Source organism: Clupea harengus, unplaced genomic scaffold (genome assembly GCF_900700415.2).
Source record: "Clupea harengus unplaced genomic scaffold, Ch_v2.0.2, whole genome shotgun sequence".
Lineage (NCBI taxonomy): Eukaryota > Metazoa > Chordata > Actinopteri > Clupeiformes > Clupeidae > Clupea > Clupea harengus.
In genome coordinates, this window is record NW_024880228.1 from 10102 (window position 1) to 25014 (window position 14913).

The 14913-nt window shown below is 39.0% G+C and overlaps 1 protein-coding gene across 1 annotated transcript; it reads right to left on the reverse strand.

The window, feature by feature from the left end:
* Positions 1-809: 809 nt before the first annotated feature.
* rab27a (RAB27A, member RAS oncogene family) lies at positions 810-10800 on the reverse strand. Its single transcript, XM_042706294.1, has 6 exons — positions 10380-10800; positions 4441-4613; positions 3310-3395; positions 3063-3166; positions 2784-2907; positions 810-1713 (listed from the first exon to the last, which is right to left on the reverse strand). Exons 2-6 carry the CDS (start codon positions 4591-4593, stop codon positions 1512-1514), a joined length of 669 nt encoding a protein of 222 aa, XP_042562228.1. The 5' UTR covers positions 4594-4613; positions 10380-10800; the 3' UTR covers positions 810-1511.
* Between the last annotated feature and the right edge of the window lie 4113 nt (positions 10801-14913).

Below are 14913 nucleotides of genomic sequence, written 5' to 3' on the forward strand. Positions count from 1 at the left end.
TTTATTACTGCAGTAAACGGTAAACTTACAGGTCAACTTAGTGACTAGGTGACAGGGGTGCATACACAATCCCCCATATCCCCAGCTTGCCCTACACAGCCGTTTGCTACCTAAAAGTCCTTTGTTCTAATTATGTCATAATATGGAAGGGATAATGTATAGTCCGCATCGGAAAATAAATCCCAACGGGACAAGCAGTCTTGCCGCAGAAAGAGTGTAGTCAAGACTCTTTTGTTCATGTTACCTCCGTGGTGAAGTGAAAAAGTGCTTAAAAATTCACCTTTTTAAATTATCATCTGCCTAATTAGTACATTATTAATAGGTACCTAATATTGTCTTGATTTTCTTTTTCCTTCATTAGGGTTATTATTTTTTTAATTGTTATGTTTTCTAATGTGTTTTTCAATGTTTTGTAAGTCGCTTTGGACAAAAGCATCTGCTAAATACTATAACCATAACATTAATAGTAACTTAAGTAAAGGGTCTGAATACTTCCTCCACCTCTGCTTTGAATACGTGTTTTCTTTTCTGTTGAATCATCTGTGAAGACCTGTGATGTACATTGGCAGTGCTTCACAATTCCACCAGTAGAGGGAGCAACATGGTTTGAAGACAGCCCTCTCAATTCTCAGCAGTTTCCTCACTGCAACAACCTGTGCACTAGGCACATTCAATAGGTTCGATGTTTTTCACAAGATTAGAGCTACATTTTCTTTTGCCCACAAACCAAATCAATCTGCAGGTAACTGTCCATCTAGCACATGAGGGTGTAGTTAATGACCCAAGGTGACCAAAAGGGAAACCAATAATTTCAATAAATAATAAAATATATTTATTTTTTCTGGAATAAAGAATTTGGTGTCCATATTTGGCATAAAGAGTGTTGGCAATGATACAGTGTTGCAGACAATACAGTAGACCTGAGGCCCAGAGAAGACAATTTTCAAAAACATATCTGTGGAACTAAACTTGGCAAATATACATCCAAGATGTCTAGACAGGCTAACTCCTGTGAAATGTACCACAAAATGTGTACATCAATGACTTGAATGAGCTCCAAATGTTAGCTTTTCAGTAGAGCAATGGGTCCAGGATTTAAGAGTGCTCTGCGAGGTGCATCGATTACATCACAATAACCTGCTTGGAAGTACAGCTGTTTTCTTGATAACATTTTTGAGGACAATCCACGTTAAGGCTAGTTTTTTTTCATTGCACATAACATCAAATGCAAAAAATCTTAAGGCACTTTTGACTGTGAGGAATAAACAGTGTCTAAGCTACAATATAACAATCACTTGAAGATAAAAACAGAATCATAATGCAGCGGTATAAAGTACTGTACGTATATGAGAGTAGAATGATAACAGTTGCCATTAGATGCATTCACCATCCATGTATGTTCTCAGACATTCCTTTATCAATATTAATAAAATATCAGGGTAACCTCGCTCATATTTCTGTCCAATCCAATGATAAAAGGGGAGACACTAAAGGTGATTATTCTTTGGAGTCTAACAGGCACATTTGCCTTTTTCAGGTTCATTTGTATCCGTGATGTCTGTGGTGCTGTGGCCATTGGAGCGCACGGTGCCGTCGGGGATCCAGGACTTATCCACGCAGCGCTCCATTCTCTTCATGATGAGGTCAAGCAGAACATCCACAGCCTGGCTCACGTTCTCTCCATTTGCTGCGCTGGTCTCAAAGTATGGAATTCTGTTTAAAAAATAATGAAAAAGGCAATTTTTTTAATAATCAAACTGCATTCCAGTGATATTTGGTAGAAAATGTTATGTAGTCAGACAGGTGCATGATGCATCTAAGATCCAACCTGTTCATCATACATTGCTTAAGGGAGTGAGAAAGATTTTGAAAAAGGGCGAGTAATAAATTAATAGAGAAAACCTTGGCACATATGCCACGGAGGATGAAAAAATATAAACTGGTCATCAAAGCAAATGAATACCATTCATGTAAGAGAATGCTAATGGTAAAAGGCTTTTTTAACCTTTTCCAGCCATCACGCATTTTCCAGGCATTAATTATTACCTTAAGGTCTGAGAGCGGGACATGAGCAAGGAAGTAGGAAGTAGAAGACTAGATGATGCAACCAATCAGTGAAAAACACATCATTGGAAACTGCACCAGAGTAGCACTGCTTAGTCTGACTAAGAACATATATGGTATTGGTCAGCAACAAACAGCATAACTACACTTTCCTGACAGTGAAAGATATAAACACTGTCTAATTACAATATTTGGGTAAAAAAGTTACAACATTATTGGAGTTTTGCACCAGGGTTTCATCTAAGAATCCTATTTTCTAGGATGAAATTCTTGTCTCAATGGGATTTAAAAGCATGCTGATACAGGCTTTGTTTTTACATATCTGCAGCTTCATTCCAGATAACACTGAATCAAATTAAGCCCCCACAAAATCACATTTGAGTCACGTAAAAATAGCTCAGTCACGCTTGTGCCAAAAGCAAAGTGCAGCACATTTCTGAATTCGGAGAGTTTAAATTCACACCTTCACAATGCAACACACGCTCGACACATGGTCAAACTAAACTTTAGGATGCAAGAGAATGTAGCCCATCCCAATATATCTGATGACTGGCTGATAGAATACTCAATTAGAGCATTATCTAAATATTTACTTTCTAAGGAGGGCCCTGTTTACCTTGCTTGTGATCGCCTCCATGTCCCTTGGCAAACAAAAGTCAGCCACTGCCCTGTTAGCAAATGTGACTAAGAGGCCCTTTAAACCGAGATCTGATGCTCACCCATACTTCTCCGCCAGCTCCCGAGCCTCACTCTCCTTGACTGCCCTCTGGTCCTCCAAGTCAGACTTGTTCCCACAAAGGACTATGTCTGGGTTCTCACAATACGCGTGCATCTGTAATTGACCTGTAGGGCACATCAGCTCAATGTAACTCAATTTAATGTAAAAGTACATGCAATTTCTGAATAACTCTGTGTAACTGAAATCAGTGTATTTCATCTGTAGAACATGTGCTGGCGTGTGTGTGTGTGTGGCATTAAAGACATTCTTCTGAACTCACTCATCCAGTTTCGGACATTGAGGAAACTCTGCTCGTTAGTAAGGTCGAACAAGAGCAGGAAACCCATGGCATCTCTGAAGAATGCTGTTGTTAAACTCCGAAACCTGATAATATTGAGGAGAAAGACACGCCTCTTGGGTGACTGCTTCAGGCTAGGTTCACACAGTTCATGGAAAACATGTCGCTCAAGTTTTGAAAGCAAAGTTGCATGTGTGAGTGGAAAAGAGATTTCTACATTGACCACTACCTTTCCTGTCCAGCGGTGTCCCACAACTGAAGGTGAATTCTCTGACCTCTGCCTGCTGTGCCATCTGGGCCATTTGATTTGTACACCTGTGGAAATGAAGAAAATCAGTAATCAAAAGTCCATGGTAAAAGTAACAGATCACGCCTCTCATTCAGCATTCTTATGCATGGTGCGAGGAGGCTAAATCCTGTTCACTGCCATTACCAAGGATCTAATGTTTTAATAGGAGGCCTGTGTTTGGTTAAGTGGTACACACTGTTTGCACTTAAGGAGGGTGCCTTCTCTCAAACAGGGAGTGGGTCTGAGCTACCGGGAGTTGCTGAAATTCCATTTTGATGGTTCACTGTGACAAGTCAATCAGATCTACGAAACTATGAACATAGAAGAATCACTAGAATCGAACACATCTCTTTTACTTAATGAAAAGATTTCTGCAATAAAATCCATGCGTATCAAATTAAAGGTTAAATGTGCAAGAAATACCAACATACATAAATGAAATAAATACATCCATGCATGTAGGTCCTCAGCTCTGGCTGGCAGTCTACACTGACATTTTTTAATTGGTGACTGGACTTAGACAGGATACTTAGTATTATTATGTACGGTCTTACTTAGAAGTACAGATTGTCTACCAGAGATTTGTCAACCAGAGGTTGGAAAAACAAAGGCCTGCATATTTGGCAATGTGTCCTCATGAGCAGGAAATGGAACATCAGTGTGTTCGACCAATTTTAGTCGAAGACTTAGGCTCTGGTTCCAGAAGCTTGAGGATCAAATCTCTTTGTTTTTAAAGATTTAAACGGTTCTTCCATACTTTCAAGGTTACATTGTGTTTTAGCCAGGAATTGTGGAATTTCAGGAAGAGATACTGGTGAGGTAATATTTCAGTCTTTTCCGACATCTATTTCCTACTTCACATACAGTACATGGTATACCAACATTCTGATTGGACCCAGATTAACCTGTATGAAATGTATTGCAACCAGACCACCAAACCAACGAGATAAACAATGCATAGTACCACATACACTTCTTGGAAAGCCTTGAAATTTACCTCATGACCTAACCAGGACCGCATTTCTGAGGCCCTGACATAGGTTGTAAAAGAACTGAATTGATGAACCCTACCACTCGTCTTTCTCTGAAGTCAATTCCCACAGTGGTGATGAACTTAGAGTTAAACTTCGCATCCGTGTACTGGTAGAGAAAGCTTGTTTTTCCCACCCCTGAATCTCCCAGGGCTAGGAACTTGATGAGGTAATCATAGTCCCCATCAGACATAGTGAGCGTTGATTTCTGACCTGTGGACAAAACAGACATTCATTTACAAAACACTTACGAAATTCTCAGTGTCTGGATTTTTATGGTGATTGAGAATAGAAACCCAATGTCTTAGAATGACCAGAGTCACAATCCTGACATTATGGCTCAAAGTTTTTGATAACTAGAGAGACAAGGTCAGTGTTGCTTCATTTTATCTACAAAAGTGATCTGTGATGACTGGACATGCTAGGCTTTCAAATGAAAGTTCAGCAGAAAAAACAACAAAAACAATTGACTCCTGAGTGTACCAAGGCAAAGGATTAATCAAACTTTATTTGAAGAAAAGTCTGACATACTGTAGTAGATGTTGGTTCATGTGCTGACATGACTTCTCATGTTTGCTGACTTTTTAACAGGAAGTAAAAAAAAAAAAAAAAAAACAGCTTTTTAAATTATGCCGTTTACAAAAACATCCCAGGTCAGCACAACATGTGTGACTGTAGCCACAGTGTCCAATGCAAACGTCATGAGCCAGACCTCCAATAACATCAGAACATTCCCATTCTGATGGCTTTCCAGGAATCACATCGTCAGACACCATTATTCATACACCCTGTGGAAATCCGCTTTCTGAGATAGAACATGTGAACATGTTTTGATTAGACAGTGAATTGAACAAGAGCTTATTTTTAAATCACCGATTCCCATTGCTTTAGCACACAAGCAGAGGCTTCAAATCTCAACCCTAGCTTGATATTACAGATGAAATATAGATAGAATATTTGTACTGAAGGAAAATACTAAAAATACGCTGATAACATAATATACTATGGCATTGGAGGTACACTTGGTGCAGTTCTGGCAGAGGATGAAAACCCATCACATGACCACTGCATGAAAAGCTGTTCAAACAAGTCCCACATTCTTTCACTGAAGGCAACGCTAAAGCCCCATCCGGTGCCGTAAGCAGCTTAATGTCTTGGGGGGTTGGGGGGGTGGTGGGAGACTCTGGTGTAAATACACTGTGACTGATGAGGCAACAAACCTTAATGGAAGAGGCAGCACACTCTCCATCATCCTTGTCTACTGTGTCAGCTACAGTCATATGCAAGTAGCAGAACAGTAACAGAAAACAGTCTCTACCACAGCGTCAACAACAGAGCCAGAGAGCCTCTTGCCTCAGGCGCCCTTAAATGCACGCCGATTGGTGGGTCCGTGCACCGTCAAATGAAAACCAAATAGCCTTGTCACCCACTGAGGTCTGGGAAAGGTCTTCTTTCAGAGAGTTAAGTGCACTCTCCAACCAGGTGGAGGAGGCTGAATCTGCACCAGTCATCTCTGATGGATCAGATTAGCCACAGCAGCTCAGCTCAGAGCTGCAGATAGCCTACCCACTGTGCAAGCTTATCACCTACATCACATCCTCCACTAGGCCTGAACAAGGAAAAGACTAAATGAAAAACACCACTGCTACCTGGTGCCTGCTGTCATTTTGACTACCAAAATCGTACAAAATACATTTCCAAGACGAAGCTTTCACAAGACACTCTTTGAATGCTGTACAGATCAGTATGAAAGCAACCATGCCCTAACATGGCTCTAATGCCTACTTTGAAAGGAAGGCCCAACGGCAATGATGACACAGATCACTTTGTGCCAATGTTAAGCAATTAACTGCTGGAAGTAAAAAAAAAAAAAAAAAAAAAAGCAAGAACTCACAGCCAAATCAGAGCAAAGATTACGAAATGCAATAAACACCAGGCTTTAGAGCTACAAGCTTACCCCTCCACGATGGTAGAAAGACAACGATAAAATAGGATTTCAAGATCTGGTGGAACCGCAACTCCTCCTAGAAAGTTCACACAATTACGAGTTCAACTCCTAACTTGTTGACAATCCCAGAGGCTGGCTGTGTGCGGAAGGGTGGGGCAGCAGGCTGACACTAGTCTGTTATAGGGCTGGATCCATACAGTGCTGTGGCTGTTTGTGGAACACATGATCCTCTTACTTCTAAATAAGTACGTGAGATGTGTTATTGTGTTGAGCAGGTGTTTTTGCACCAACAAGGCTTAGACTACCAATCGGGAACATGTCATGTGATATTCTAGCGGTACTATTTCTGTGTTTACACACAAAACCACTCATGTCGATTCATTTTTGGAATTAGTTAGGGAAGACATTTAGATTAATGTAAATTAAGAGTAGCAATCTCTTGTGGAAAGATTTAGAAAAATCTACCAAGTATGCTAATATAGCCATTAGTCGTAAGGTGACACTAGCAAGCATATTCAAAATGTCATGATATATAAGTAATATAAAAAAAAAAAATCTAAAATAAACATTCAGTAAAAATTAAAACAGAGAAAAACATACACTGATTTTACATAGATCAAAACCTAGAGGCACAAGAACTAGAAAATAGTCAATCATCAATTAATAATTAAAACAGAACTCTGTTAATTTCCATATCGGTTACATCCCTACTCCATATGTCGCCATTTTAAATATTTATTGAATAGGGATAAGTGTTTTAAAATCTATTCACACAACAGTGTGGTATTTTAGACCTCCTTCCTGATGGCAGTACCTGGTACTCAGTGTGTAGCACATGAGATGGGTCACTTATTATCTTGTTTAGCTTGCCTTAGCACAGCCTGCTCTTAGGTATTATCTTCCATGCAGTCTGCATTAGTCAGACTAGTTTTGACCTCAACTGCACGGAGAGGCTACAACATGAGATAAAATTCACAAAGTAAAGCAAGTATCTACATGCTAGTTCTCGCTCACACTCACTCATACACCAACCAAAGCCATCATTTGAGTCACTCCTCAGAATATGCCATTTCCAGAGAAAGACTTGTACAACATAAACCTCCCATGCAAACCACTGAAAACCCCAAAATCTGAAATGGAAAGGCTATAAAGAAAAGCAACAAGGTCATGCAGCATTGTAGTGTGTGTATAGTGTAGAATGTTAATGTGATGTTAAATGTGAGGTGTATGTTGTGTGTTTTTCTCACATGAAAAGCCAGTAAACTCTTTGATTGTAAAAAAAAAAAGGTCATGCAGCATTATGGCAAGAAGTAAGTAACCATCCTGGGAAGACTTGATGAAAAGCTCTGTAAAACAGGAGGTGTATAGAGGACATGAACTTACACTAAAGCGAGTTAGGAAGTTAGGAACACTTATATACACCACTTATGCTATTCATTTTTCAGGTTTGGGAAATCTGTTCATCTAAAGGCATATAAGACTGACTATTATAAATCATACAGCCCACATGCAAAATGCACACACAGTATAAATTGACTCGAGTCTGACAAAACTAGGGTGGCCCAAGAAGGAGTACACATGAGAATGCGTACAATCACAGAGGAGCTCCTGGTCTTCATGTGACTCCAAAAGTAATCACTTATAAGCACCTGTTTTCTTCTTTCAATAGAAGAAAACATACATCAACAGCAGGAAACTAAGCATGCCACATAAAATATCCCCATCTAATAATCCTCAGCTGGTCCTCATGTGCTCTCCTTGACTGGTCAGGTGACCTCAAATATCCAGCCAAGCCAAGAATCTTGTTTAATAACCGTGTCTAACGGAACACAGATTCAACACTTCTATGAGGCTGCATTTTCTGCAACCTTCTGTTAAGATCGAAAGTGAGCGAGGGCAAGATAGGTCACCGATTCACTTCTGGTAACAGTGCAGTCACTTTCTTTTCTGGCTTACCCAGTTTGCAAAATCATTTAAACTAAAATGTTGTAAAATATTCTCTGTCCCAATGCCCTCACATTCATTGTGTAAGTAAACAAGGAAACCAGCTGGTAAAGGCAACACTGTTTTGCTGTTACTTTTGGCTCTGAACATGCAAGCACAAACAATGTTCAAAAAATAAAACAGACCAGCAGCAAAATTCAGTTTATATCAACAGATCATTCAGGTCAATGACCCCCCTATTCAAAACAGCATAAAAGCATCAAATCTCACAGAGTACAAATAAAATCATTGGTATGATGGGCCATCTACTATTGTAATACCTTAGTTCACAGTGTTATTAAAGAGGACCTATTATGCTAATTTTCAATGTTCTTGATTTTATTTTTGGGGTCTACTATTAGATTTACACTAGCTTCAATGTTAAAAAAAACAAACATTTCTCATACTACACTTCTCTCTCTTCACCCTCTGTCTGAAACGCTCCATTCGAGCTCCTGTCTTTAAGGCCCCCCTCCTGATGGTCAGTTTGGTGGCCAATAGAGTGTGCCAAGTCGACCAGAAGTTTGTAGTTTTTATTATTAGCATTTAAATCAGTTTAAAATGTAGTTATCAGTTGGTCTTTTGTAACTTACTGCGGTCTTGTCTCTTAAAAATGTAAATGTTGCTACAAATACCCTAAAGCAACAAAAAGACAGACTACATTGTGTTGTTTGCCTCAGGCAGCATGTTTGACTTTAGAGTGGTATCCATGGTTATAGACAACTCCTAACTCACTCCCTGTAGTTTCTTATGAAACTTAACGTTACAGCTCTAGCACCCAAGACATCTGATGTATACTATGCAACAGACTGTGGCTATCAAATCCTTAGGTAATCAATGTGTTTACTTAAATTAATTGTATGGTTGTTGTGCGAACACTTGTGATCCACAGTTGGTAACTTACTATGGTTAGTTTTTGCTCACCTTGTGAAATTAGTGACACATTAGCTAAGTGACTAGCTTTGTAGTCTGCTATTCGTCACTGTTAGCAGAGGGATATCAGACAGATATTTTAGAGCGATAATGGGTCTAAACTATATACAGAGATTAGGCTACAAACATATGCCTATGCAGGGTCTCTCAAGCAGTTAACTACCTAGGGCGTTATTCTGACGATTTTCCAAAACCCCCATTTTTAAAAAAAAAAAACTGGCTGCATCAGTTGGATACAAAATGCATACATACCGTCACTCCCACATTCTACAAGGATTGCCTTTTGAGATTGCGTCATCTTGTAACAAATTAAAAGGGCTGGAATTTCAAGACCTTTCAGACAGCTAAGAAAAGTGTTTTTTTTTGTGGGAGTGTGTTACTCCCCCTGGCGTTGACTTTGCAGATCATGCGCAAAAAGCTATAGAACACACTTAAGGAAAGGGAAACAAAAAAAGAAAACAAAAAAAGACACACTCCAACTCCGACCTGGAAGGAAGCCATGAAGATTTACTTCACACGGAAAAGCAAAGTTTTATATGTGAAGCATAACACAAGACATATTGATTAGATCAGTAGGCTACTGCTAGTATACCTGGATGTTCCACATATTTCCAATGTGTTCACATTAGTAACGTCCTTCTCTGAAGGTGGTAGGGGTATCCAATGTTAGATGCTCATACAGTGGTTGTACAGACCAAAGTGACTAAAGCTTCCTTCAAGAAAAAAATATTGTCATGTATTTAATTCCATTGGTGGATGGTGGTAGGCCACGTGGATAAAAGCACTTTCAAGCCAGATACAAGTTAAGATTCGTCAGTTTCCAAATAGTTAGGCTTGCTCCGGTGGAAAACTTAAATTTGAACACTTTTGCTTTGAGGACTGTTATGCACGTGTCTGTGGGCTACTATAAAACTCACGCGGCCCATGTTTCAATCCCAAAAGTGTAGCAGCTGTAAGCTATTTAACAAGATTGACCTGTTCAGCAAAAGAGCATCAGGGCAAAATTGCCCATTCAAATGAGAACAGCTGTTTTTGACAGGGGAAAACTACCACGACTTCATCGATCAAAAACAGCTTGAAGATGTTGAGACAAGTTTTAGACAAAATCTACTTACCACTAGAGTTTAGTGCGTCACTGTTGCGGGCTGTTGGATTCTTCGACGCAGTAATGTATGATATTCACCGAGTTTCAACTAATATGTGAAATATTTGCTTTGGCCTTTATCTAACGAACTTCGCTGGTCTTGAGCGATTATTCCTTGCCCAAGAACTCGTTTACTCAACCAACTTCACATCACTTCCCGTTTTATTCAATCGCGCCCCTCCCTCTGCCACCGAACCTTACAGTCTATACGCCGTCGCCGAACCAGTTGGAGGTTGAGGGGTAAAAATTGCCTGCTACGCTGTACAACCTAGGAAAACGTTTTATCATAACGGAAAAATAAGTTACATTATTCAAGGTCCAACAAAGATAGTCATAAAGATGTCCGACATTCAAACTGCCATAGTCTATATTGTGGAGCGTGGTAGAAAAGAGTCAATAGCCTACACCAATTGTATTATCCATTTTAGCGTGGTACTAATAATTTCTGTTTGGAATTTCCAGCGGAGACAAATTGTGATGGATTGAACTTTTATGACATTTGCGATTCAGGACGGCTCCATCTTGTGGTTTGCTGGTGTACAACATGTGAGAAACCCACCTACTCATTTTATGTTATGTTATGAGAGGTAGTGCCCCTAAATTCACTCATTTAAATGTATTTCAGGGCTAACTGGTATCAAAGATACCCATTGGGACGTCCCGAACTTTGACAATAGCTTAGCTTTCCAGAAGCCTTGAGTCTGTTGCTAACACGTCAATATTCCATTCTGACAGCTAAATTGATTCTTTCGTGTCAGATTATTTTGTATACACAAAACAAAACAAAACAAATGTCAACCATACAAGGACATACATTTGACATGGCTTGATCCTATGCATGTCATGTTTATTCACATAAAGACACGTATGTTTGAATATCTAATATGGTATCAAAATCCAAAAGATCATCATTGCAGCACTATATCTGACATTTGACTGTATACTGGTCACCTTTATATTAAAGCATTAACATTAAAGAATGCAGCAGAATACAGCTGAGCCACTGAGTCTCTGGCAACATTCAACGTTATTTGGATTCGGCCACTGATGGTGTCGTTGCATCCTGGTCTTGCTTTATGTCTTCTTGAGGTTCTGCAGACTCGTGTTTCTTAGGAAGTTCAAACATTGGCTTGTATACATATATACCTCCAACAACTCCAAGCAGTGTCGCGACCGCAATTTCGTTGAGTGGTATCCTTCGTCGGAACATGTTGCGTGGAAAATGATGTACTCCTTTCGTTATTTCTCATTTCATTTGGCTAGATAACGTGAAATGGGAGGTCGATCCCACAAACGTCCATGGAATCTGTAAAGAAACAGCTGTTAAGCAACAGAGACAATGAAGTACACTCAGAGAACCTTACGACACTGGCGAAATTACCAGGCGACATGCTATAGGCTACATAACTTTTTTTTCTTTTGACTCAGCTATCCTTACGTTTACGATGTCCATTGACTTCAGTTCACTCCATTTGAAACGGCATTTCCACGCCGTTGGCATATTATATAGCCTACTACACCATTTAAGTTATAATAAACTTCCACGCCTGAAATCCCCCAAAGGTATAGCATTGCATTATTAAAGTGTAATGGTGTTTTTATTGTGGTTTAATATTTAGATAGGGAGTAAAATGTCGGTGTCGATTACTTTAGACTGTGTCGGACTTTTCAACTAAGATTTCTCAAAATTGCGTCGATAGATTTTGTGTTTAGTCTTTGAGTATGGATGTTTCAGGTGTAAAACTGACATTGTGTATAAAAGATGCCAACGGCGTGAATAAGGACATTCGCGCGAACAACTCAAAATGCAGTGAACGTCACCGGAGTCCGTAAACCTAAGAATAGCTGAGTCTAAAGAAAGAAGTGTGACTCCTGTCGAAATTAGGCAAATTGTATGCTAATCTAATGTGTCGGTCTTCGTAAATCAATGGTAGATGGGTAGCCATCGGTATGACCTATAGATGTATGTCTATACGGTGTGTGTGGTCATGTTATAAGCTAGAGCAGCAAACTGGTCAACAATTGAAATCGCTATATCCAAAGTATTTGCTACAACTACGGTACATAACACAGTAGGCTACATAAACACAACCTACTGTTTTGCATCATCAACTGCACACACCATGAATACCAGAATCATGGTGTACACTAAAAACCCTCAATCAAACTTACGGTTGCATTTAACGCATCCTTCAAAACAGGCATATCATATTTATTACATTCATTCAAGAAGTATCGTTTACGAACCTTACCAGCAGCCCAAACTGAATAGACGGAAGGTCAACCAAGAGCGTACGGAAAGCAAGAGGGACAAAACAGACGAAGACTCAGTTGACGAGGTGCATGCTTTTGTAAATAAAATATTATTCAATGAAATAAGTTTGTCTTAGCTACGAATAAAATATCCACACTTAAAGTTGTACATGCATGTTGCCTGCATTTTCCTTGAAAAAGTTGTATTTATTTTAAATTAAGTTTCTATTACGTCACTGCCAAAATACGGAAGTGATTTCATATCAGCTACTAGACTGGTTATTTTTAATCACATGCCTTGTTGTTCATGTCGTTTTAAAAATGTAACACGAGATATTATTTCGGTATGGAACAGATTCGTGCGCGCTTGAAGAACACATCTACGTTTGCAGAGCCAATTAAATTAAGAAAAAGGAAATCTAAACTCTACGACAATGATGGTAGTCCACTCCAGGAAGGTAATATAGGCTTATTGGAAGCACAGGCTCTGCACAGATCTTTAGAACAACTTTGCTGTGTCTCGTGGGCGGCTTAAGATTTGAATTACAATCAGAGTGACCGTCGTCATGAGTAGGGTTTGGGGAAATTGTCAACATAACGCCCGTGGTAGTTAAATATATACTTTAGAGACCCCGCGTTTGATTTTGTTCAATAAAATGCATATATGTCGTCTCTGTATAGCCTAGACCCATTATATCTATGAAAGGATTTTGATGACGCATTTGCCATGCAGACATTTCATGTAAAACATAATAGTATTTAACAAACGAATTCTTCTCATCTGTTTATGTCATGCCTTGCCATTTTTGGTAGTGACACGCCATCTCGACGTCACAACTCTGCAACTCGGGAAGGATAATAAAAATCGAGTTTTCAACTAGTAATTACAACTTTGCTTGGCCATTCATGTGCTCCGGCCTTGTAATTACGGTATTTCCGATTGCACGTTAAGGCCGCAATTGAATCGGGCCTAGGTAGTCTAGACTGGTCAATACATTTATGGGGCTGGCTGCTAAAAATGTTTTTAATCTCCATTGCCAATGTATTCCTCAGAAGTGGTTATCTGCTTCAATAAAGCTAACTTTGCTGTGGTCTGTCTGTATACCATAACACTTGAACCGAAATTCAAAAGCCAGGTCAGGTATTTCGCAGACGCTTTTATCCAAAGTCGTATGATTTCACTACTATTTCACATATAATCTTCAATATTTCTCCAAAATGTCACTTTATTCAATTAAGCCATATTAAAAGCTAGAAACTTCTGCTATTAGTATATCTACAATAAGAGTGAGCAGTCAAAATGTTCAAGTCAGGTGTTTGATTTCTGATTTCTTGATCTGCTATGATGCTGTATAATTATGTTGAAGATGTCATTACATGTACAAGAACACTATCATTTAAACATTTTAATTGAATATTGTGTTATATTAACCAGGCCCTACACCCCTTTTGTAATGCTGTATTTTAAAGGGAAAATGTCAAGGCTGTATACCAAAGGGGATAGATAAAGTGTAATTGTATAGTAAATTATGTTCTTATTTATTTGTAGGAATTTTTGGGATCAACATCTATGTGTTCTCTGTGGCATTCCGTCTCATCAACTGTCTCCTGGTTCAGACTAGCTTTGTTCCAGATGAGTATTGGCAGTCTGTAGAAGTTTCCCATCACATGGTCTTCAAATATCCTTTGTTTGTATTTATGCGTTGGTACTTAACAGCTGTTTTAACACATCCAGATTGTCATCCTTAACATATTACTTATGGCTATTTAACTTGGGAGTGGACTGAGGGAATCAGAGGCTATTCTTATCCACTTGTCTTTGCAGTTATTTACAAAATACTGCATTTTTTAATTATGACACAGTTCTACTCTTGGTAAGTATAAATGTTTTTATGACAGTAATTGTACCTACTGAGGAACAGTTTTTGAACAAACTTAAATGCTTTGTTGTTTACATCCAACTACCAAATAAACAAAACAGCAAGCACACACAAACTGGCCACTATCACTTGACAGCGAACCTTAGTGGTCAAGTCCCAAAACGGTTATCTTCGAACTAAATGGCCTTATGTAACTTCTATATAGAGAAACAAAGCTTTGTTTCCATTCACATGCTATCATCAATTCAACTTGTGAGATTTACTGAACATATCAGTAATATTCCCTACCGCTTAATCATTTTTGCAATGTTTTAAGAGCTACATTCCCTGACTCACATCTTAAGTCAGTCAGTAGTTCCCACCTCTAGGTAC

Bases quoted from the DNA above. Each gene is read 5' to 3' on its own strand.
- rab27a (XM_042706294.1), bottom strand. From the start codon at position 4,593: ATGTCTGATGGGGACTATGATTACCTCATCAAGTTCCTAGCCCTGGGA. The intron at 3,167-3,309 runs GTAGTGGTCAAT...CAATATTATCAG, and splicing joins GACACCGCTGGACAGGAAAG to GTTTCGGAGTTTAACAACAG. The intron at 2,908-3,062 runs GTGAGTTCAGAA...TGTGCCCTACAG, and splicing joins CAATGTCCGAAACTGGATGA to GTCAATTACAGATGCACGCG.